Genomic DNA, 24,779 nt, shown 5'->3' with positions numbered 1-24,779 from the left:
AATTAGAATTTCAAGGCCAGCATTGTGTACACACACACACACACACACACACACACACACACACGGGAGAATTAGAATTTCAAGGCCAGCATTGTGTACACACACACACACACACACACACACACACACACACACACGTCCAGCCCGGACTACACAAGACTATCTCAAAATGAGAAAACGGAACCTGAAAATGAGTCTTAAAGAACAGGAAGGAAGGCACCACAGGCCAGATAGTGAACAGCAAGCTAACCCTTCACTATGAGACCAAGCAAAAAAATAAATAAACACAAATTGAAAAAATCTTAATGGTACGTCGCTCAGTCCCAACGTGCTTGTCCAGAATTCTCCAGTAGTCAATCCCCAAACCCAAAAAATAAGTTTGAGTTTGTCCCCAGAGCTGCTAAGAGCGATGAAAAGTAAGCAGCAAGAAGCAGACAAATCTGAGAAAGGAAGGAGTAACCTGGGAAGCAAGAGGTTCCACCTAACAAGCAGTAGATCCCCAACAAGATTAACCACGGGCTCCGCCTACTAAACGGGTTGGGGGTGGGGAGGTAGAGCGAAGCCAGCTAAGGGGCGGGGCTGAGGTCGTCCAGGTAACGCAAGCCGCATCACGTTATTGGCTGATGTTTAGTGAGTCATTCCCTCTCCTCCGCCCTCCGTTTAGCTCAAGCCTTCAGAACTTCGGAGGGCGTGGCCTTCGCCAGCTGCCCAGCCTGCGAAACCGCAAGGGAGGGGATAGTGGTGTCACCCGGCCTCGCTCCGCCGTGGGGTCTGGAGCTGATATAAGGGGGTCTGCAGAGAGACAGTGGAGCCAGAAACACATCTGGGTCCAAAGAAGCCGATCCGACAGCGCTATATCCCCTTCCACCCTGGAGACCCCGCCCCCTAAACAGTGGCCAACCTAAAGCGACCCGGCCCAGTGGGGGACGGAGCCTAGCGTCCGTGGCTCCTCCTAGCCAATGGCGCCCCACGGCGGGCAGGATTCCAACCAATTGTGGCTCGCGACTGGCCTCCGGGGAGGAGCCGAGTGGCCCCGGGCCAGACCCAGAGGCCCGGAGAAAGTGAGCCGGACTCCTACCCAGCACTGGTGGAACGCAGCGCTGCAGGTTTGCCGGAGGTAGTCGTGGCGACCCTGGCAGCCGAGGTGAGGAGAGTGGGTGCCTGTGTGAGATTTTCCTGAAGTTGGAAGAGGAGGGGGCGCGCCCCCGTGATAGGCGGAAGCGGGGTACGGACCCGAGTGGAGGGAGCAGATTGGTGTGACTGATGGGTTTCGGAGGGTGGAAGCTAGCTAGAAACTGAATTCCAGTATCGGAGGGGAGGCAGGGGTATTCAGGAGGAGTTGGAGTTTGGAAAACCGAGGAAAACGGAGAGAACTTTTGGGGCACCAATCTGGAAGAGTAGGACAGCTTGGATCTCCCCAAGTGGGCTGAGTTCGGAGTTCCACGGTGTTCCGGGGAAAGTATGAGTTTTGAGGCTAGGATATGAAGCATTTAGAGGAACCCGGGAACTAGAGGCACCCAGTCTTGGATTCCGAGACGCCGTCGTGAGAAGGGAATCCTGGGGAGTATTCAATATTGGGGTCCTCAGAGCCAGGCGAGGAGTTTGGGAAGTAAAGCCAGAGTCATTTGAAAGTCGAGCCGAATAGGGGAGATTTCGGACGAGTTCTCGGAGTTGAGATACCCAGTCTCCCCAGCCGGACTATGTACCCAAGAGTTATTTATCGTCTTTGAGCGATGGCATGTGATGTGAGTTTCTGCACCCCGAGGAGAGTTTAGGGAAGAATCCAGAACATCCTGGGATGATAGGGACCAGGAGAAAGCAATTTTCCGGCTGAAGTCAGGTGGGGGAGGGGCGCTCTGGGCGTGGAGCTCAGATTCACCGCCCCGAAGGCAGCAGAGGGCGGGGCGGGGCTGCTGTGCGTCCGGGTTCCCTTCCCCCACCAGCCAGAGCTCCAGTGAGCATGCTCTCAGGCAAGGGCGCGTGTGTCCAGTCCCTAGGGCAGTGCCTTCTGGGGATTGTAGTTCGAACGTGACAGCAGCGGCTGTGCCTCAAGGCTCTAGATCCACAGTTCCCAGAAGGCCCTGAGACCATATTGGGGTGTTTGGGGTGTTGTTGGATCTGATCTAGAGATCCAGGGAAGGGCGGTGCCTATTGGAAGCGATGGTATGGTTGAACTGGTCGCTAGAGGGCACAGCTTGGTGTTGGTTGAGTTATATCCGGCTTTCCTTTGAATTGGAGTTTGGGAATGTTCCCTCTCTTGTGAGTGCTCTTCGTCTTGGTGTAGGAAGCGGTTTTGGACAGTAATGTCCTTGTAGAAAGAAGAATATCACACACACAGAGATACACACACTTCTCAGCTGAGCGTGATGTCGCAAACCTTCAATCTCACCACTCGGGAGAGAGAAGTGATGGATATGAGACGAGGCGAACCTGAACTACAGAGGGAGTTCCAGGGCTACACAGAGAAACCTTGTCTGAAAAGAATCAAAAAAACTCTAAGGTCTAGAGATGTGATGTGACGTCTTGCGAAGCTCAGTTAAAATTAGAGTTCAAATGCGCTTTGGTCTGTTGCTCTGTACTTCACACTTGTCTGTCCTGTGACTTGTTAGAATAAAAAATAATAATAAAAGTATTGTGGGAAAACAAATGCAAGCTCCATTGAGACTAGGGTTAAGAGCCTCACTTCCAAATCCTAAAATTGTCAGAGTGTAAATTCAGCATTGTGCCCTACCACAGGCAAGTAAGCAAGAGTCAAACTAAGCCCAGGTGTTTTGTGATTTGTTTGGGGTTTTTTGTTTTGTTTTGTTTTGTTTTTCTGAGACAGGATCGTCTGACCATGAGACTCTGCTTGGCCTAAGATTGACTATGTAGACTAGGCTGGTCTTGAGCTCACAAAAATCTACCTACCTCTGCCTCCTGGTGCTGAGATTAATGGCATTGGACACGAGTCACAAATTTTTTTCTGCTCATTTTTTATTTTTAATTTTATGTGTATGGGTGTTTTACCTGCATGGACACCACTTGTGCCAGATCCCCTAGCTGGGAGGCATAGATGCCCTAAAACTGGAATGTTAGGCAGTTATGAGCCATCCTGTGGGTGCTGGGACTCAAACTCAGGACCTCTGGAAGAGCAGTCAGTGCTTTAACCACTCAGCAATCCTCTATCTTTTTTTTTCTCTTTTCTTTTCTTTCTTTCTTTCTTTCTTTTTTGTTTTGTTTTGTTTTGCTTTTTTGAGACGGATTTTTCTGTCTAGCCCTAGCTGTCCTTGTAGACCAGGCTGACCTCGAGCTTGCAGAGAGATCTGCCTGCCTCTGCCTCCAGCGTGCTGGGATAAAAGGTGTGTGCCACCACTGGCCCGGCCCCTCCACCTTCCTAAATAAGGTTGCAGCAACCCTACTTGCATCTTGTTCTCTATTTTTCTCCCTCTTTTTTTTTTTTTTTTTTTTTTTGATGTGCATTGGTGTTTTGCCTGCATGTATGTCTGTGTGAGGATGTCAGATCTTAGAGTCACAGGCTGTTGTGAGCTGCCCTGTGGGTGCTGGGAATTAAACCCCGGTCCTCTGGAAGAGCAGCCAGTGGTCTTAACCGCTGAGCCATCATCTCTCCAGCCCCGAATCTTGTTCTCTTAATCACATCGCATGCATTCTTGGCCTTGTTGGAATATGACTTTAAGTAGAGATTCTGATAAACAACCAAACAAAAAAGACTCACTTGATAAAGTGGGATCCAAAGGTATCTGACTTGTGGGGGGGGGGGGGGGGGAACGGACACGTCTCATTCCTTTAATCCTAGCACTGGTTGGATCTCTGAATTCAAGTCCAACCTGGTCTACAAAGCTAGTTCCAGGACAGCCAAGGGCTACACACAGAGAAACTCTGTTTCAAACAAACAAACAAACAAAAAATATGCAAACAAAAGCAAAGGTATCTGATATGACTCTTTTTTTCCCCCCACAGGACATGGGAGGCTTAAAGAGAAAACATTCTGACTTGGAAGAGGAGGAAGAGGATGAGAAGTGGGACTGGACTCCAGCTGGTCTTCAGAGCTACCAGCAAGCCCTGCTCCGAATCTCTCTGGAGAAAGTCCAGCGCAGCCTGGGCCCCAGAGCGCCCAGCCTCCGCAGGCACGTTCTTATCCACAACACACTCCAGCAGCTGCAAGCTGCCATTCGACTAGCTCCAGCCCCGGCCCTGCCCCCAGAGCCTCTCTTCCTGGGGGAAGAAGACTTCTCCCTTTCCACTACCATTGGCTCGATCCTCAGGGAGCTCGATACATCTATGGGTGCGATGGAATCGCCTCCGAATCCAGTGGCCTCCCCGAGTCCTCAGAATGAAATGATGCCCCAGGCTGATCCCGTGTTCCTAGAAGCTCTGAGCTCCCGGTACCTGGGAGACTCTGGCCTCGATGACTTCTTTCTGGACATTGACACATCTGCAGTGGAAAAGGACTCTGCACTTCCGCCCCCAGAGCCTCCTCGCAGCCTCTTCTGTGCCCCTGGATCCTGGGAGTGGAATGAGTTGGACCACATCATGGAAATCATCCTAGGATCCTAAGACTGATAGGGGTCCTTCCTGGCATCAGCCTCTTTGGGCTGGATCCTTGTATGTGAATCTTTGTGTGTGTGTGTGTGTGTGTGTGTGTGTGTGTGTGTGTGTGTGTGTGTAGCAGAGGCTCTCACCAGTGACTGTGGCCTCCTTTCCTCCTATGTCAGGATTCCACAAACTGCCCTGCACGCGTGCGTGTCTGGTTACCCAGCCTTCCGTGAAGGTGCGTCTTCCTGAATTAATTTATCTCTTTTCAAATGCCTTAGCGAGACTCTGTTTCAGGGGGTCTAATGCGCCACTAACACATTTCTTCTGCCTCCAGTTCCCTCTGCCCTTGTGACCACTAGGCCCTCAGGGAACATAAAATTGGACCTGTCAAGCCCTGACGGTGACGGTGGGCTGCCTTTCTGGGGAGTGGGAGGGGCTGGTCTCCTCCTGGCAGGCTGAACCCCACTTCCTTGGCAGTACCCCAGTTCCAGTAGCCTCCTGAATCAACCAGGCCGGACCATGTGCAATAGGGTGGGAATCTACCAGCTCCATGCCACGCTATTTAAAAAAAAAAAAAAAGGCAGGGTTTGTTTGTAGTGGCTGGTTTTTTATTATTATTATTGAGTGTTCCTTTTTTTTTTTTAAATAAAAGTATTTTGGAAATATTTGAATTGTCTTTAAATTTGTAAATTTTCGTGGGGTGATGGGAAGAGCCTGTTAAGTTCCCTGGACACTTACAGCCTTTCCTTAACAAAGGTGGGGCAAGTGTAACATTGTATAAAACAGTTACTGGCTTGCTTTAGGGTTATGTCAGAACTTCTTTATGTAAACTAAATCCTTTAATCCTCAGGATTAGAAAGAAACAGATACTATGTCACATTTTACATTGCATAGGAAAAACCTCAAGTTTAGGGGCTTGAACTCTTCCTTAGTATAAGTATGTGTGAGGCCTTGGGTTTGATCCCTATCTGCAAAAAAGACAATTTGTTTACTTGAAACAGTCTCACTAAGTAGTCAGGCTTAAACTCGCTGAGATCAACTAACTGTGTCTGCCTCCTGTGTACTCAGCTTAAAGATACCTCGCTAAAATAGTATTTAGAAGCCTGAAGTTTAGAGATGGAGAGAAAAGAGACAACGGGGGTAAGATTCAAACTCTGCTAGCCTCTGAAGTTATGGCTTCTGTTCGAGTGCTAGGAAGCCAGCCCGGAACATGGCAGGCAATTAAGCAGGTTACTGCTGAGCCGTTCCCCTGCCAAAGGAACGTCAGGTAAGTACCCTTCAGGTGAGCCGCCCTCACCTCATGGCAAAGCCTGAGCAGGTCCACCGCTGCTCTGCTGCAGCCTCCATAAAAGCCCTGTTTACCACAGTGTTTATGATCCTTGCCAGTCATATGGGTGTGGGTGTACGTGTGGGGCATGTGTCATGGGCTAGGGCTCTTAGGGACTGAAAAGTCAACCTCTGGCTCTGGAATGTGCTGCTGAGGCCCTAAAGGGAAGCATGGTGCCCAAAGAGCCCCCACGGCGGCGGAACACAGATCTAAGATGCTGTTCTTGAAAGCCACACTGAGTTTGCGTTCAGGAATTCACTTCTGGCTTGAGAGATGACAAGCCAGGCTTGCCAAGGGGAGGGTCAGGGTAAAGAAAAGGAAGGCGAGGAAGAAGTGTCACATGGCACTGTCCTATCCATGCCCAAGTGAGAGTACCCTGCATTAGGGACTTTTCTGGAAGGGTTGCATGGCAAAGATGGGGATTTTTGTTTGTGGTTTCTTGGCTTCCCAACAGATAACTCATTTGGGTGAGGTGGGGGCAGGGCCTTGTAGCAAAGAAAGTGAACAGGTTATCTAAAAATAAGGCCAATCCACAAAGGACTGGGGAGACTTGGAGAAGCTGTCTCAAAAAGTCTATATTCCAAAATGGCCGCCATGCTAGGTGTGATGGGTGCCCACCTTTAACCCCAGCATTTGGGAGTCAGGAGTGGGAAGGTCAGCAACAAAGGCCTGGGCTACCTTTGACCCTACCTTTAAAAATAAGGCAGCCAGGCGGAGTGGCCCATGCTTTTAATCCTAGTACTTGGAAGACAGAGCAGGTGGATTGGTTTCTCAGCTCATACCCAGCCAGTTCTGAGACAGCCAGGACTTCAGAGACCGGTCACAAAAATAATAATAAGTGCTTGCCAAGTAAGAGTGAGGACCTAAGCTGGGACTCCCAGAACTCACATAAAGGCTGTGTACAGCTGCAGGAGGCTGGTGCAAATGAAGTTCTGAGTTCAAGCCCAGCCTGGTCTACAGAGCGAGTTCCAGGACAGCCAGAGCTACCCAGAGAAACCCTGTTTCGAAAAACAAAAATAGGCAAAACAAACAAAAAAGGCTGTACACAGTACCACAGATCTGGAGTTTAGAGCAGTCCTCCAGCCTGCGGTGTGTACTGGTGAACAAGAGACTGACTCCCCCTGGAAGGTGGGAACTAACCTCAGTTGTCCTCAGACAAAAACGGAAAAGAATGCTAATTAAATCTCATCGTTCTCTTCCTTGACACTTCCGGCCACTTCTTGTCCCACTCCCACCCGGAATAAAAACGAGGGTTGATTCAGCCTCACCCCCCATGACATCCGCGGTTTCATACCCCACTCTTCTCTAACTCCAGTCCTGCTGGCCTCAGTTTCTGCCCCAGTACCTCTGTTGTGTCTAGACATCTTCCCAGAGGGTGCTTCTCCCATAGCGTCACCCTGTTTGGTTACATGCTGTTTGGTATTGTTCTGATTATCAGTACCCGCAAAGGCAGTGTAGAGCTGGGACCCAGAGCCCTGCACGGTCTCAGCACGTGTGGTACCACTAAGCTGCACCATAGCTCTGTTTGACTTTTTTTTTTTTTCAAATATTTTGGCTTTTTATGTGTATGGGTATTTTCCCTGCGTGTATGTATGTCAGTGTACCCGATGTGTACCTAGTACTGTGGTACCCTCAGAGACTGGATGAAGGTGTCAGGTCGCCGGAACTAGAGTTAAAGACTGTGAGCCACTATGTGGGTGGTAGGAACTGAACCCTGGTCCTCTGGAAGAGCAGTCCTGTTTTTAACCACCGAGCTGTCGCTCTAGCCCCACTGTGACTTTCCTTTTTCTTTTTTTTTCTTTTTTTTTTTTTTTGGTGAGATGGTGTTTCTCTATGTAGCCTTGGCTGTCCTAGAACTTACTTTGTTGGCCAGGCTGGCCTCGAACTCGTAGAGATTCATCTGCTTCTGCCTCCCGAGTCCTGGCATTAAAGGTATGCCCCACCACGCTAGGTTGTTTGACTTTCTTACTAGCACCTGTGCAAACCCAGGTTATTTATTACCTGTTCATGGTTAGCCACCAACTCTATCAGAAACTCTCAGAGGATGGGGCCATGGGGGACTTTGACCAGTTGAGCTCCCCCCTCCTCACCCCAGTACTAGGCACTGGTGGGTCCTCAAAAATTGTTGGGCTGGGAAGATGGCTCGGTAGATAAAACTCTTGTCACAAAAGCATGAAGACCTGAGCTGGGAGCCCCAGATCCCACATAAAAGCTGCTGGGCATGACAGAGGCCACTCATCCCAGCGTTCAGGAGCCGGAGGTGGGGGACCCTCAGAGCAAGCTGGCTAGCCAGATTAGAATGAGCTCCCGGTTTGTCGGGGGGGGGGGGGTAAAAGGCCCTGAAGTGGAGAGTGCTGGAGGAAGGCATCCAGGGTTGGCTTCCGGTTCCAGGAGCTTGTGAACTCACAAGTTGATGATCCCCACCCATACGAATACGAATGCAACATGCACACACAAAAGGAAAAATTATTAATGTGGAAATCAACTCCAGGCCTGGCACCGGCCACAGCTCCCCTCCCCGCTCCGCCCCCCACTCTCAGGACACACACCCTTTTTCTCACAGCGCTCCTCTCCAGATCGGCACGTCTGAATGGTGGGAGCTGGGGTGAAGGTGTATGCCTTCCAGGCAAGCATACTGAGGCTGAGGCAGGAAGACCAGAAGTTCTAGAAGGGAAGTTATGTGTTTGGGGGCGGAAATACTATTTAGATGAAATAACCAAAGATGGACTCATGGACAGGGTGGCATTTGGATGAAGTCCTGAAGGAGGTGAGGGATAAAGTCACGCTAGGGAAAGTCAGAGCATGCGCAGCATGTCCAGCAGCGAGGTCCCTCAGTGCGGCTGCAGAGCGTGAGCAAAGGGGCTGCACCAGAAGAGGTGAGAGAGTGAGGGCCAGCACGTAGGGACTGCAGCACGTAGGGACTACAGCACGTAGGGTCTAGCGGCTGTCCTACTGGGAAGACTTTAGCAGAGAGGGAAGCCAGAGTGTTGGGCTGAGGGGATGAGGTCTGACTCACCTTTTTCTTGGAAGTCTTTTACTTCCCTAAAGCAAGTGAGAGGAGCTGGGCGTGGTGGCACAAACCTTGGCATCCCAGCACTTGGGAGGTAGGGTAGGAGGATAACTAGTTCTAGGTAAGTCTGCGTTACCCAGAGAGGACATGATCAGAAAGAAACAGAGGAGGAGGAGGAAGGAAAGAAAGAATGATCAAGACGAGGTGGGGGAAAAACTCAGGAACTTGACAGCAGCGACCAGCCCATCTAAGAAGCACCCCCAACTTCCAGGTGAACATATGGAGGCTCAGAGCGGCCCAATTCCTTCCCTAATTAAGAACTGGCCCCAGAAGTGGAAAGGCTGGCCCTACACAGGGACCAACCCCCGGAGGCCAGAGTCCACCTTCCCCAACTCGCCCGCCCCAACGGGACTCCGGTGGGGGATGGGCCGTGAGGCCCTGGGCGTGGCGCAATGGCTGAGTCCCACCCACCTGCCCACCCTCCGAATCGTGCTGGCCAGCGGGCAGGAGACCTAGGAGGCTGCTGCGGAGGCCGGCAGCCGGCCTGGCGCCTCCTCCCTCCCCAGGGGCCGGGTGGGGCGGCTAGCTAGGGGCGGGACGCTCCCCCGGACCATCCTCCTTCATTCCCTCCCTCCTTCCCTCCCTCCCTCTCACGTTCCCTCCCTCCCCAGCTGGCGAGGTCCCCTCCCACCCCCCTTTCCCTTGCCTGCCAGGCCCGGTGGCTTAGCCTCTGGTTTCATTTCTCAAGGCCCAGTCTCTCTCTCCCTTCCCCCAATCGTTGAATTCCTAACGCCTTCTCCACTTTCTGGTCCTTGCTCCAATGTCACCTCCTCAGTGAGGCTCCCTCGGACCGCCCTGGTGGCAGACACCTCCCCCTAGGACTCTGTCAACTCACCGAGAGTTCGAGTAACTGATCAGAGGCAGCAATTCTTTTTTCTGTCTCCTTTAGTCGTCTTCAAGGGTCTTGTCGTCTCACTTTTTTTTGAATGTGAACAAAGGTCTAAAACTTCTAGCGACTTCTCTAACTTCCTCTCTGGGCGTTTCCAAGCCAGTTCTACTGGCCTACCTGCCTGACAAACAGCACCTCAGGGGCTTTGCATGGGCTCTACCCCGCGCTGTAACTCTCGCTTCAGCATTCTTCCTCTCGCTCTGCTGTCGGATCTGCCAAGTGTCACCTCTTAATCTTACACTGGAGAGGTACAGGCAAGAGGGGCAGGGCTTCAAGATAATTCTCAGAACCGTTCTAGGCCAGCTTGGGCTCCCTGAGACCCTGTCTCAAGCAAATTATCATATGTCACCACTGAGATCCCCATTCCCTACTCCAAGTTCTGCACCTTCTGTCTTTTTTTTTTTTTTTTTTTTTACTTAGTTTTATTTATTTGGGCCCTGGAGAACTTGAAATCATTGTGTAGCCTGAAGCTGGCCTTGAACCCTCCAACCTCCACAGTGCTAGAATCACTGGAGTGTGTTATCACACCTGATTTTATTTTGTTCCTTGTGTGTATGTGTGTGTGTTTTGGTTATGAGCCTAACCTTTAATGGCTGAGCCATTTCTCTAGCACTATTTAATTTTATTTTTTACATTTATCTGTGTGTGTTTGTGTGTGTGTGTGCAACACACCACAACATTTGTGTGGAAGTCAGAGGAGAACTTGAAGTCAGTTCTCTTCTTCCTCCATGTGGGTTCTGGAGATCAAATTTAGGAAGTAGTATTTGGCATCAAGCACCTTTACCTACGTTTGCCTGCCCTGTCTTATTTTTGTTTTGTTTTTGAGACAATAGTTTATCCCCGGGCTCATTTTAAACTGTGCATCCTTCTGCCTCAGTTTCCTGGGTAGTGGGATTATGATAGTCAACCTTTCTGCCCAGTTTCCTGGGTAGTAGGATTATGATAGTCACCTGGCGAAGTTTCCTTTTTGTCTTTGCCCTCTCCCCTGACCCAGGAAATAATAAAAAAAAAAAAACTACGTCAGGGTTGTTATGCTTGTATACAGGCCGTCTATAGCAGATACTCAATTGGTGTAGGAAAACAAACAAACGAAAAACCAAACACGACTCCCCTGAGCTGTGAGGTGAGCCACTTGAGCCATTAGCAGGCTCTAGGCTGCACTGTTTGACACTTCTGTACCACAAAGCACAAGCTGATCTTGAACTCCTGATACCCTTGCCTCTTTGTTCTGCATATGGGGTGTCACCATGCCCACCTCTTTCTGAGCCTTTTGGCCAGGCTATAAAAATAGACTGTGTAGAGAGAGTTGTGTGATCCACCATATAGAATTCTAATTCCAGTTAGGACGTTATTCTCTTTGATCTTAACCCAGAAGTCAGCCAGCAACTACTTTCTCTCTCTTCTCTCTCTCTCTCTCTCTCTCTCTCTCTCTCTCTCTCTCTCTCTCTCTCTCTCTCTCGTGTTCTCTGGTGTTTTTCTCCTCCTCCGCCTCCTCTTATCATCATCTTCTTCTTCTTCTTCTTCTTCTTCTTCTTCTTCTTCTTCTTCTTCTTCTTCTTCTTCTTCTTCTTCTTCTTCTTCTTCGAGACAGGGTTTCCTTGTGTAACCCTGCTTGGCATTATTCTTTTAAAAAAAAAAGATTTATTTTTGTTTCATGTTTTGACTGAATATATGTCTGTGCATCATATGTGTACCTGGTGCCTAGGCAACCGAAAGAGGGTCCCAGATCCCCTGGAACTGGAGTGAAAGACGGCTGTGAGCCACCGTGTGGGTACTGGGAACTGAACCTGGGTTCTTTGAAAGAGCAACTTGTGTTCTTAACCACGAAGCCATCACTCTAGGCTCTATTCTCTTTCTTTCTCTCTCACACACTCTCTATTGGGGGGCAGTCTTTTTGAGACAGGGTTTCTCTGTGTAACTTGGCTCTCCTGAAGATGGTGGACCAGGCTGGCCTTGAGAGTTGGGTTTTAAAGGTGCATGCCACCACACCCAGTTTGGTTATTTTCACTAAAAGATAATGCTTGAATCTTTATTGATTACAGAATAGTTTTTTAAGTTTTATTTTATGTATATGGGTGTTTTGCTTGCATGTATGTCTGTATAAGGGTGCCAGATCCCCAGGAACTGGAGATACAGACAGTTGTGAGCTGACATGTGGGTACTGGGAATTGAACCCAATCCCTCAGAAAGAAGAGCAGTCAGTGCTCTTAACCTCTGAGTTATCTCTCCAGCCCTGAGCAAGTGCTTTTAACTAATGAGCTCTTCCCACCCCTAAACATTCTACTCAAATCATCACACTTTTTTCCTTCTTCAGGGCTGTAATCAAACACAGGTGTTTGACACTATGGACTGCTAAGTAAGCACTTTTTAACTGAACAGCGCCTCCCCAGGCATATTCATTCATTCATTCACTCATTCATTCATTCATTCGTTCATTTATATTCAGAGACAGAGTTTCTCTGTGTAACAGCCCTACCTCCGAAATGCTGGGAGTAAAGACATGCCAGCCAGGTGGTGGTGGTGCACGCCTTTAATCCTAGCATTTGGGAGGCAGAGGCAGGCAGATATCTGTGAGTTCGAGGCCAGCCTGGTCTACAGAGCTAGTTCCAGGACAGTTAGGGCTGGTAAACAGAGAAACTTTGTCTCAAGAAACAAACAAACAAAAAGATTAAAAAAGAAAGAAAAGAAGAGAGAGAGAGAGAGAGAGAGAGAGAGAGAGAGAGAGAGAAAGAAAGAAATAAAGAAAGAAAGAAAGAAAGAAAGAAAGAAAGAAAGAAAGAAAGAAAGAAAGCCTAAAGAACATGTGCCAACACTGCCCGGCATCCCCAGGCAGTGGCTAGAGGCCAGCTGTGGAGTTCAGGCCTGTAGTTCCAGCACTAAGAGGCAGAGACAGGTGAATCTCTGTGAGCTGGAGGCCAGCCTGGCCTGCAGAGCGAGTTCCAGGAACTAGACAAACCCTGTCTCAAAGACCAAAAACAAAAAAACAAAAAACCTTACAAGAAACCAACAAGCAGACTAAGAAGCCCGTAATTCCAGTTACTTCAGAGGCTGAGGAAGGATGATGGCTGTTTTCCAGCCTAACTTGGGCAATTTAGTGAAACTGTCTCAAAAAACAAACCAACAAAAAATGTTGCCTTTTCTTTTTTGAGACAGGGTCTCACTCTGAAGTCCAGGCTGGCCTGGAACTCACTATGTAGACCAGTCTGACCTCAAACTTAAAGCAATGCCCCTGCTTCCATTCAGTCTTCCCGTGCTAGAATTATGGGTGTGAGCAACCACACCCCGCAGGAAACAGATTTTGAGGGATTTAAACTGTTGCCCAAAGTCACACAGCTACTCCGGAACTGATGTCCAGGATGTGACCCTTATGTCATTCCGTCCCCACCTTATTCCCCTCTTTAATTATAGCGGAGTCCGGCTGTCCCACCGTAGCTGATTCTGGTTTAGTGCTCCTACGGAGACAACATTCAATTTTGTAACTCTCAAGAGGAAGGAAAGTCGATTTAACGAATGTGTTCCTCTCCCGTCTATTTTTCCAAGATCACACATGAAGTGACCGGCCTGAACCTTAAAACGTATAAAGCCTCTACCTGTCACCTCCACAGAGGGAAAATAGCTACACTGTCAACCCCTCAGGGAGTGCTCCCGGGCATGCGCCTTAAAGACAGCCTCCCCCTCCTTTTGGAACGGCCCCGTTCAGGCTCCGCCCACCGTCCCCAACGAGAGCCGATCGCTGAGCAGGAGGGCGGGGCCGCCACGCGAGTGGGCGGGATCTAGGGATTGTGGAGTGTCTGGAGTCGTGCGCCGGAGTCAGAACTGCGTCTACCGTCCCAGGTGTCGGTTGCCGGAGCAGAGCAAGCAAACGATGCTGCGGCTGCCGCTTCCTGATTGGCTGCGTGTGGCTCCCTCTTCGTTCTGATTGGTCGCGAGTGATCTGGGTATGTAAATGAAGGGGCCTGGTGGGGAGAGACGGGGGTACCGGCGACCGGGTTCTTTAGCGTGTTCGAGCCCCCGGTTAGGGAGATGCTCGCCGGGGCTGTCCGGGATCGAGGCGCCCGGGGCCTGTACGTGACGCCCGTCCGGGCCGGGCTGGGTGAATCACGCTGGAGCCCGAGAAGGGGGCGGAGGCGCCGGCTCTCTGGCTCCGGCTGCGTGACTCACCCGCCCCCGCCGCCGCCGCTCCGGGAGGAGCCGCCTTCGCTGCCTTCCGGAAGCGAGGGGAGACCCTGAGCGCTGAGCGGCCCGCGGGGGTCGCGGCTCGCAAGGGCAGGGGAAGCATAGGCGAGACGCTGAGGAGCGGAGAGGATCCCGGGTCTGAGGGTCCAGAGTCCCCGGGGGAACCCAGGCCGGGGTACCGCTAGGGGGCGCCTGGACTCGGGGGCGGAGTCGGGGTGGGGGCTGAATTCCTGTGGTTACTTGCTCCCGGGTCTTCAGCGAAAAGGGCAAAGACTCGATTTTTAGTGTTATGCCAGGTCTAGGCAGCGCCCCCAGGACTGAGCCCCTACAACCTTGGTGACTCCAGTAGATTAGACTAGGGCTCCCAAACTCTAGGCTTCTCACCATGAAGAAAGTATCGATTTTCAAAACTTCTGTCAATGACTGACTCCCGCGGCCCTTCGACTCTCCCTCTCCAATAAGTTCAGGATCCGCCACTTCCTTGCGTGACTATTAACAGCTTAGGCTCTAAACTCAAGCCGTCAGCATCCCGGCGAGTGCAGCAGCCTCCGAAGGAGGCAGTTCAGGCCCACTTCTATCTCCAAACCTTTACCCCTGACGCTGCCCCACCTTCAATCCTCCCCCAGGCAACAGCTAACATCACGCATCCCCCTGCCTAGGTCCTCCCTCCGTGACTCTGTCCTGTCACTGAAAATCCAAGCCTCCTACTTTTTTGCCCGCGCTTCCTTCTGCCTGCTCCCCACCCCCACCGGTACTCCTACCTCCGTGTGTGTGAATGTGTGTGTGTGTGTGTGTGTGTGTGTGTGTGTGTGTGTGTGTGTTGCCTGTCTCGGTCTTCCATTGGCTCTTCCGGAAATGCCTAGCCCTGGTTCTCCATAGCCTACACTGCATACATCAGGGCTGGCTCCTATATCTTCTTTACAAAACTGCCCTGATTACTTCCAGGATGGCATCTTCCAACCACTATCTGTACATTTCCTGTATTTGACTATTTAGTGTTTGATGCAAAGCCAATATTATATGATTGAACTGTGAAAGAAGGCTGCATTTGCAATCAAGAGGTGGCACATACCTGTAATCCTAACTCTTGGGAGATTGGGGCAGGAGGATTGCCTGGAATAACCAACCAAGCTGGACTACACAGAGTGAGGCCCTGTATCAAAAGAGCAAAACCAGCTGGGTGTGTTGGTGCATGCCTTTAGTCTCAACACGCAGGAGGCAGAGACAGGCAGATCTCTTGAGTCTGAGGCCAGCCTGGTCTACAGAGCAAGTTCCAAGACAGCCAGAACTGTTTCATAGAGTAACCCTGTCTCAAAAAGATAAAAACAAAAAGAGCAAAACCAAAAAAATACTTACAAATAAATACTAATTATAAAGGTTAAGAACTTGCTATTCCTACAGAGTATCTAAGTTAGGTTCCCAGCATCCATATCTATGGCTTGTAATTGCTGTAACTCCAACTCCAGGGACTCCAACAGCTCTCATCTTTGGCATCTCTACTCTTGTGCACACACACAAACACAAAATTTAAAATAAAAGTAAAATTTGAAAGTACTAATGACTATGTTGCAAGGGCATCTTGTTCTTCTAATCTGTTTGGCAACTTATAATTTAAATGCTATTCATATCTTAGAAGTTCACTGAGGGGGCTCAACTGGTAGAATGTTTGCTCTATAGGCAGGAAGCCGTGAGTTCCATCCCCAGCACCCAGTATACCAGGTATGGTGGCACACCTGTAATCCTAGCACTGACAAGGTAGGGAAGGGAAGATCCTAAGTTGGCTATATAGCAAGTTTGGGACCAACTGAGTTACATGAGACCCTGTCCAGTTAAAAAGAATTTGCTGGCACACATCTTTAATCCCAGCACTCGGGAGGCAGAGGCAGGCGGATCTCTGTGAGTTCGAGGCCAGCCTGGTCTACAAGAGCTAGTTCCAGGACAGGCTCTAAAATAAAAAATAAAAAAATAAAAAAAAACATATAAACCAGAAAGAAAGAAAAGAAAGAAGAAGAAACAAGGATTTGCTTAGAAAAGCTAGACCGGGAGGGTAGTTGCCTTGTCAAGCTCACACGGACTGGCAGTAACGGTCAGAGATAGGTATGAGCTGAATACTGGCTTTCCGTAACTGAATGGCTCCTTCCTCCCTGCAGACGATGCTGAGCAAGGGTCTAAAGCGCAAACGGGAGGAGGAGGAGAAGGAGGAAGCCCTCTCGGTGGACTCATGGTGGTTGGACCAAAGCCACCCAGCCGTGGCACAGACCCCTCCTGCCGTGGCCTCCAGCTCTCTCTTCGACCTCTCTGTGCTCAAGCTCCATCATAGCCTGCGCCAGAGTGAGCCAGACCTCCGGCACCTGGTGCTGGTCGTGAACACACTGCGGCGGATCCAGGCATCCATGGAACCTACAGCTCCCCTGCCACCTGTGCCCATGCCACCCACAGCCCCCTCTGTGGCAGACAGCCTTCTGGCTAGCTCGGACGCTGGCCTCTCAGCCTCCATGGCCAGCCTCCTGGAAGATCTCAACCACATTGAGGACCTGAACCAGGTTCCCCAGCCCCAAGCAGATGAGGGGCCCCCAGGCCGCTCCATTGGGGGTGTCCCACCCAACCTGGGTGCCTTGGACCTGTTAGGGCCAGCCACTGGCTGTCTGCTGGACGATGGACTGGAGGGCTTATTTGAGGACATTGATACCTCCATGTATGATAGTGAACTTTGGTTACCAGCCTCTGAGGGTCTCAAACCTGGCCCTGAGAATGGTCCAGCCAAGGAGGAAACTCCAGAGTTGGATGAGGCTGAACTGGACTACCTCATGGACGTACTAGTGGGTACACAGGCACTAGAAAGGCCTCCAGGGCCTGGGCGCTGACTGCTAGATCCAGAGATGGTTGGCTGGCATCTGAGTTGTCTGAGTTGAGCCTGATGATTAGACCAATCCACCTTGGCATGACATGGATGGCTTTCCTTTGCACGGGAGGGTCAGGGTCACTTTGGAGAGACAGTCCTGAGTCCTGGGCAACTTCATATTCATCCACTTGTCTTGGCCAGTGAGGGAGTCGAAATAAGCCCCCAGTGGTGGAGTGACAGGACCTGGTGACTGCGATGTGTTTGGGCCAGGCCGCGGGTTGGATTGATCCCCTGGGATCATAGTCTGGGCTATCCCATCCCATTATCCCCAGTGTGGAAAGAGACCTCATAATTTTTTGAAATTAAAACCAGCTTTGGGGAAACATCAAGCCTGTGTCCTTTGCATCTGTACCGATCAAGTATGAAATAACACCAAACTCATAATCCCGTGACGTCCCCACAGTTACAGTGGAATAAAATGCACGTCCGGCATAAAGAATCTTTGCGCAAAGGGCAGGAACTTTCAGGAGGTCTCCCAAAATAAAGTCACTAAGCTTAGTGGAGAGCAGGCAGGACCTTCAGGCGCAGGCAGCTGGCTTTCCTTCTAGCAGCAAGCCTGGGCCCGGCAAGCCGGGGCCACCTGCCTGCTTGAGCATAGCACTGGGCCTGGACGGAGCCGTGTGTCTGCCGCCGCCCCCGCGGTCCAGCTGCATTCCTGGCCGGGCTGGGAGGGGCCGCACACTCACAGCCCTGGCACGGGACCCGGGCTGCGTCCTTCCTGGCGGCCGTGGGGGCAGGGCAGGGCAGGGCCCGGGGAGCGGAAGGATGGTGGGGAGGGCAGGGAGGGAGGAGCCGGGGACTGGACTGCCACCCAAAGGGCAGGAATGGGTCCTGGATCCGGGGACAGTGACACCAGAGGGCCACTCCTGCCTCCCCAGGGGCCGGAAGCTTCAAGACGGAGGCCGGGGTGGAGCTGGAGAGGCGGGAGCTGCAAGCAGCCCCAGGGGCCGGGAAGGGGCGGGCGGAGCTTGGCTTCCTGGAGGAGCAGAGGAAGCTGTGCCCATTTCTGGAAGTGACTGAGGCGGGCCACCAAGAGCAGCGGGTGGACGCGGCTGCAGGGAGCTGCTGCCAGGTTAAGGATCGTCTAAGCTCCCGAACCCAAACCCTGGAGACTCCATGCCTGTACCATAGGACATCGACGGCCCCTGGCCGAGCTTTTGGCGCTCAGGCTGAGCTCTGTTGCTCCCCCTTGTGCCTAGTTTAGAGAGCTACGATGTAACAGTGATCAGTCTGGTGTGGGTCTCCCGCTCTTTTTAGACGATGCTCAAGAAGTCTAGATGGTCTCTAGCTCACTCTATCACGGAGGCTGGCCTTGACCTCCTGGTCCTTCTGTTCTGTTCTTACCTTCTTAGAAGCTGGGGTTTCAGGAACGTGCAACTGTGGTTTCTAAGATAGGTTTTCACTGTGTATGCCAGCAGCCTGGCCCACTTAAACTTACCGTGTAGCCTAGGCCGGCCTGTTTGTTTATTTATTTATTTGTTTATATTTCTTGAGTAGTCCTGACTGTCCTGAAACTCCCTATGTGTACCAGGATGATCTTGAACTCACAGGAATCCATCAGCCTCCTGAGTGTTGAGTTTAAAAGCATGTGCCCGGCTGTCTTTTGAGACAGGGTGTTCATAATACAGTCTACACAGACATTGAACCCCCCATCAAGCCCCTTCCTCAGCCCCCAGGCTCAAATGTACTCTCACACAGGGTTGTGTACACAGTAGGTGTTCATAACTACGGAAGTTAAGAAGGAGAGAGGATACGGTGGTTGTGGACAGTCCGTGTTGGCGAATGCCTGTGGAAGGGAGCTGCCCTGGGGGTGTCAGCCTGAATACACAATGGCTGTGTGAAAAGTAGTCACAGTGCGGGTCACTCAGGGCTGGCGCTTTGCTTGGAATGCAGTGGGCCCTGGAATCTGCTGGCTGGGGAGGCGTGTCCTTCTGAGTAGAAACTGAGCATCAGCTGGACCGAGAGTCTACAGAAGTATCCTGAGGTCAGCTGTGAGGAGAAAGGGACAGGACCTAGGATACAAACGCATCATTAAGGCTCCAGCAGGACGGTACAGACCTCGAGCCCTTTCCTCCAGGCACTTGACCTTCATCTGCAGAGATGAAAATGCACACAGTGTCTGGGACCTGGCCCTTAAAAAACACAGCAGAGGCACAGCATGCACAGCTCTAAGAGGCACTGGGGACGAGGAGCATCGGTCACTAGGGAAAATGTAATGATGCTCACAGAAACTGTCGAAGGGACAAACATCAAGCAAAGCACGGGGGAATAAAAGAGGTGCTCAGAAGTTCGGACACTTGGGCCTGTTTATCTGCTTGTTTGTTTGTTGTGGTGGTGGGGATTAACCTAGGGCTCCATGCCTGCTACATAAGCACTTTACCACTGAGCCAAACTCCCAGCCTCTCATGCCCCACCTCCCCCTTTTTGAGACGGGGTCTCTCTATAGCCCCGGCTATTCTGGAACTCACTAGGTAGAGCAGGATGACTTCTAACTCAGGGATCTGCCAGTCTCTGCCCCCTGAGTGCTGAGATTAAAGGTGTGTGCCACCACACCCCGGCTTTACCTTTTGGTTTGTAGTCTAGGCTGCCCTTGAACTTTTGATCGTCCTGCCCCTAGGTCTTAACTGGTTGGGATTACAGGCCTGGACCACAAAGACCTGGCTTCTACCTGGGTTTAAACCCCAACTTCACCACACTGGGGCTGAGTGACCTAACTTTTTGAGCCAACCAGTTCTCTGAAAGTTGGAATAGTTAGAGGGTTGTTGCTCTAGAGAGAGGAAGGGAACAGCATTTCTAAGGGCTGAGAAATGATGGGCCTTATGTTTTCAGGGGTCTCCAAGCCGCTGAGTTTGGCTAAAATGAGAAAGAAAAGCTGTAAATTCAATGATGAGACTTGGACGAGAGGGAGGCAGGGGCCAGGGCACACAGGTCCAAGCAGCAACTTTACTGTGAAAATACCAGGAAAAGCTGGGCACTGGTGGCGCACGCCTTTAATCCCAGCATTCAGGAGGCAGAGACAGGTAGATCTCTGTGAGTTTGAGGCCAGCCTGGTCTACAAGTGAGTTCCAGGACAGTCCCCAAAACTACAGAGAAACCCTATCTTGAAAAACAAACAAAACAAAAACAAAAAAGAAGAAGGAGAAGAAGAAGAAAAGAAAGTACCAGGAAGTCAATTATTTCTGGATTGGATGGGTGGACATGGGGTGTGAGGTCACACTGGAACTTATGAACCTATGGTAGGGTCCTTAGGGAGGAGTGGAGCAGCCATAGGGAGAGAAAAGTGACAAAGGGTTGGTGACAAGCCCACGGAGAGACACTATGTGTGTAAGAGGCTGTGAACACCAAGGGAAAGGCATCGGGTCCCTGGGACTGGACCCCAAAGAGAGTTAGAGAGGAGGGAAGGACCTGATGTGTGGAGCGAGGGAGACATTAGTGTCCCTGGGTCAGGAGAGGGTGGTCCCAGGAGGGCCACGTCTACCTCTCTACATCCCCTTCCATCCCACAGGATGTCCTGTGTTTACGGAGGTGGCTTGGGCTGGTGCCACCCCCATAAACTCAGCTTCCCATGACCACACCTCTTGGGTTAGAGAAAACAAAACAGAGAGAGAGGAAGATGTAGAGACAGAGGTGGAAAGACGAGAAAAGAGGAAATACACGCAGAGTAAGGACAGACACGAAGGACCAAGACCTAGACACAGAGAGACATCATTCATAAGTCACAGCAAGCCAGGAAAGGGAGTAAGACCATGTAGGAAAGATGGACACACGGTACAAGCACAGTAATCCCCGGACTCCCAGGAGGCTGAGACAGAAGGGTCACAAGGTCAAAGCCAGCCTGGGCTGCAGAGCAAACCCCTCACTCAGAAGCAGGTTAGAAACCTGGAGGTGGTGGCTCATGACTGGTCCAAATTTCCATATTGGAGGTGGAAGCAGGAAGACTGCTGTGGTCTTGAGGCTAGCCTGGGCTACATAGTAAATAGTAGGAAAGCCTATGCTAATAGAGACCCTATCTCAAAAAACAAACCAACAACAAAAATGACAGCTGACTGAAGGGGTTTTGTTTGTTTGTTTTCCTGAGGCAGGGTTTTTTTTTTTTTTTTTTTAGCTTTTGGAGCCTGTCGGGGAACTCTCTCTCTCTGTAGACCAGGCTGGCCTGAAACTCAGATTATAGCTCAGGGTGATCTTGAACGCCCTATCTTCTTCTCTTCACTTCCTGCGTGCTGGGATTGTACTATATGCTGCCACATCTGCCACTGTGAACGCTTCTGGCATGAATAAATGAACAAATGGATGTCTGGGTGTTTCTATGACTACATAAAAGAGAGGGTACCATTGGGTGAGGGTCTTACGCTCATCAGCAGCCACCCCCCTAGTTTCGAGGATGGTGCCTGGCTAGATTCTGGTCTGGCCACACCCTGTTGCTTGGTGCCTGCCAGAGCTGGAGGCATTTCCCAGAGCTCAGCACATTCCAGCCTCCCCTGGTGGCTCCGAGTGGGCAGGGGGCATTTCACAGAGGAAGGGGGTGGCCTCAGCATGCTAGGATCCTGACACCCTGTTTCTGGCTCCATACCCTCAGCATAGGCCCAGACCCCTCCATATGGGGTGACAGGAGGGTCCACAGAGAGATCGCCCAAGTCAGTGTGAGGGGCCAGAGTGCAGCCCTGGGACCTGGATGGACAATGGGGCAGAAGCTGCTGACTATAGCTTTGGGGGTAATCCCCCAGCCTCAGCCTGGCCCCAGCTCTAGGCCTTAGCTCAGAGAGCTGAGAGCATCTGAGACAGCGACCTTGTGGGTGACAGAGGCATGTGGGGGTACCTGTGTTTCCTCTGCCGTGCCCCAGGGTATGGTGAGTCAGGGCAGGCTGGGGGCTGGACCAGGGGTCAGTGGAGTGTGGGGGGGGTAAGGCTTTGAGGCATTGATTTGAGAGCTGGGCAGAACTGGCTTTAAGTGTGTGATATAGTTGTTGTGTGTGATCTTGTGAACGTTACTGTCCATCTTCTAGTCTTTTCTGTGAGTGGAGGGCCAGAGGTTTGAGCTGAGGTCAGCTCCATCGCCTCCTTCTTGGTAGCTACAAACTGAACACCATGGCTGACCCCGAGGCAGAGGCAAAGAAAGCACTGGGCCCGGCATACAACTTGGGGTATAGCAAGTGTCACCCTAAGCAGTGATTTCATTAAACAATAACCCGGAGTTCTACTAGGCCCAGTGTATATGGTAACAGGTTCAAAGCCCCCCACCTTCCTCTCCAAGTGAGGCCTATCTAGTCCTCTCACGGTTGCCGCTGCTGCTATTTGCGATTTGTGAGACATTCTCTCATGAGCCTGGCCTCAAACTCAGTAGGTAGCCAAGGCTTCCCTCGAAAAGCAACAACAACAAAAGTTATTTATCCTTCTTGCCATTTATTTATTTACTTTTGTGAATGTTTTAGGGTCACAATGTAGCTCTGGCTGACCTAGAACTCACTCTGTAGATCAGGCTGGCTTTGAACTCACAGAGATCCGCCTGCCTCTGCCTCCCGAGTGCTGGGATTAAGGGTGTGCATCCCCACCGCCTGGCTTTTTTTTTAAGCATTTGTTTAAGTCTGTGTAAGAGTGCACATGGATACGAGAGTGCAGATAGATGGCCGACGAGGCCAGAGGTGTTGGATCCACTGGACCTGAAGTAACTTGCAGGTGTGAGCCCCCCGAGGTGGGGATGGGAACCACACTTGAGTCCTCTGGAAAAACAGCAGATAATCTGAACTGCTGAGCCCTCTCTCCAGTCTTTTCCTTAGCTTTTAATCTTTTTAAAAGATTTATTTTTTATCTAATGTACACTGGTGTTTTGCCTGTGTGTATTCTGTGAGAGGCTGTCAGATTCCCTGGAACTGGAGTTACAGTTATGTGCCGTTATGTGGTTTCTGGAAATTAAACCTGGGTCCTCTGGAAGAACAGCCAGTGCTCTTATCCACTGAGCCATCTCTCTAGGTCCTAATTTTTTTTTCAACTAAATTTATTTGTGTGTGCATGTGTCATAAGGATTTCCTTTGTGTGTGTGGCAGTCAGGGGACAATTTGCATGACTTGGTTCTTGCTTCTCATCAGGTGATCCCAGGAACTGAATTCAGGTCCTTGGTGTTAATAGTCAGGGCCTCCATCTGCTGAGCCATCTCACTGGTCCCCAGTTTAGGTCTTAAAACCCATTTGACTCCATGACAAGGCAAGCATTCTTACTACCCCGATTTCAAAGAAGACATTGAGGCTCAGCGATGCCCTGTGTTTGCTGAAGTAGCCAGAGTGCCTGAGCTGTGGTTTGAATCCACATTGTCAGGGAGACGGTTTAGGAAGTTGTCTTGAGAGTTTCAGGGATTATGTGGGCTAGGCCTGGGTCCTGGGTCCTGAGATGGTTCGGGTGGGGTACTGAGTCTTCTAGTGGGGGTGGCATGCAAATTCTTGAATCAGAACTGGGATGGAGGTCTGGGCTCTGGCAAAGGAGATTGGCGTTTTCATATCCCCACCCCTTGCAGATGGATGTAGTTCAGAGAAGGGGATGTTTGTTTCCCCACCACCCACCCTTTGGTGACATAACAGCAAGGCAGCCAATGGCCAAGGCCCCTCCCTTCCTCCCCCTTCCCATTCCTTTTCCCTTCCAGCCCAAGGCTGGGGCTGACCAGTCGGACCAGGGGCTCTGCAGGTGTCTGGAGGCTCAAAGGTAAGAAATGGTCAGCTAGCTAGGCTCGAAAGTCCTAGGAACACAGGCTAAGGGGGTGGGGGTGGGGGGCTGGGAAGGGAGAGCACAGAGGAGTTAAATTCATGGGCTTTGGAACCAGGCTCTGGGTTCAAATCCTAACTTTTTCTTTGGGGTGGTGGAGTGCTCTTTGAGCTCATGTAGCCCAGGCTGGCCTCCAATTTATATAGCTGAGTGTAAGTTTGAACTTCTGGGCCTGCTGTTTGCAGCTCCTAAGTGCTGGGACCACAGGCATGCGCCACCATGTGAGTGTCTGTGGTGCTGGAGATGGACTGCAGGGCCACATGCTAGGCAAGGCTCTGCCAGCTAGTCTCTACCTCTCTAGCCCTTCCTTCCTTGGTTTGGGGGACGCGATCTCAGGATCTTTCTATGTAACTCGGGCCGGCCTTGGACTTCCAGCAACCCTCTTATTTTAGTCTGATGAGTCCTGGGTGTGCACAGCTACACCTGCTGGGCAGCTTCAGGTGAGAGACTTCAACCTTTGTCTCCACTTTGCCATCTGTAAGATGGGAGGATGGAGGCCCCCTTGCAAGGATGGAGGAGTCTGTGAATTGCTGGGGAAAAAGGTTCTTGGTCTTTGAAGGTGGATGGTTGAGAGTAACACAATCCCATTGGTGGGAGGCTGGGCTCAAGCTGAAGTTGGTGCCTCAATTTAAAGTTCCCCGCTGGCTGGGAGGAACTTAGGGGCCACTGTGGTACAAAGTCTGGGTATGGAAGGCAGGTGTGGTAGTTTATACCTGTAATCCCAGCTCGTAGAGGTGGAAAGAGACAGGAGGACCAGAATTTCAAGGTCATCCTCAGCTACATAGGGTGTGTGAAGCCAGCCTGGACTAGCATACAACAGGCCAAGGGCTTAAGCTCTAGCCCCCATAAAACCTGGAGTGGTTGAGACTGTAATCCCAGAACCAGGGAGGTCTGAGAAGAAGGATCAAAAGTTCGAGCTCATCCTTGGTTACTTAGGGAACCAAAGGCTAGCCTGGGTATGTGAGATCCTGTGTGTCGTCCACCCCCCCCCTGCTGAAAAAAAAAAAAAAAACAAAGAAAGAAAGAAAAGTAGAGGGCTCAGAGGTAGCTCAATAGTAGAATGCTTGGCCAGCAACCATGGGGCCCTGAGTTCAATGCCCAGCATTTTATTTATACACACACATGTATATAT

The 24,779-nt window shown here is 51.0% G+C and overlaps 3 protein-coding genes across 4 annotated transcripts in view; all 3 read left to right on the top strand.

Moving 5' to 3' along the window:
- Positions 1–795: 795 nt before the first annotated feature.
- Positions 796–5,116, top strand: Sertad3 (SERTA domain containing 3). Its single transcript, XM_050129056.1, has 2 exons — positions 796–1,144; positions 3,958–5,116. The coding sequence occupies exon 2, from the start codon at positions 3,961–3,963 to the stop codon at positions 4,552–4,554; it is 594 nt and encodes a 197-aa protein (XP_049985013.1). The 5' UTR covers positions 796–1,144; positions 3,958–3,960; the 3' UTR covers positions 4,555–5,116.
- Positions 5,117–13,591: 8,475 nt separating this feature from the next.
- Sertad1 (SERTA domain containing 1) lies at positions 13,592–17,220 on the top strand. The gene is made up of 2 exons (XM_050129072.1): positions 13,592–13,757; positions 16,146–17,220. The coding sequence occupies exon 2, from the start codon at positions 16,149–16,151 to the stop codon at positions 16,857–16,859; it is 711 nt and encodes a 236-aa protein (XP_049985029.1). The 5' UTR covers positions 13,592–13,757; positions 16,146–16,148; the 3' UTR covers positions 16,860–17,220.
- Positions 17,221–23,564: 6,344 nt separating this feature from the next.
- Positions 23,565–24,779, top strand: part of Prx (periaxin) — a 19,112-nt gene continuing 17,897 nt past the window's right edge. For both annotated transcript variants that reach the window (XM_050129074.1, XM_050129073.1), the window contains exon 1: positions 23,565–23,587. The gene's annotated coding sequence lies outside the window, so the exon portion shown is untranslated. The remainder of the gene's footprint in view (positions 23,588–24,779) is intronic.

Source organism: Alexandromys fortis, unplaced genomic scaffold (genome assembly GCF_014885135.2).
Source record: "Alexandromys fortis isolate MF-2015 unplaced genomic scaffold, M_Fortis_MF-2015_v1.1 scaffold_293, whole genome shotgun sequence".
NCBI lineage: Eukaryota > Metazoa > Chordata > Mammalia > Rodentia > Cricetidae > Alexandromys > Alexandromys fortis.
This window is presented reverse-complemented; position numbering and strand designations above follow the sequence as displayed.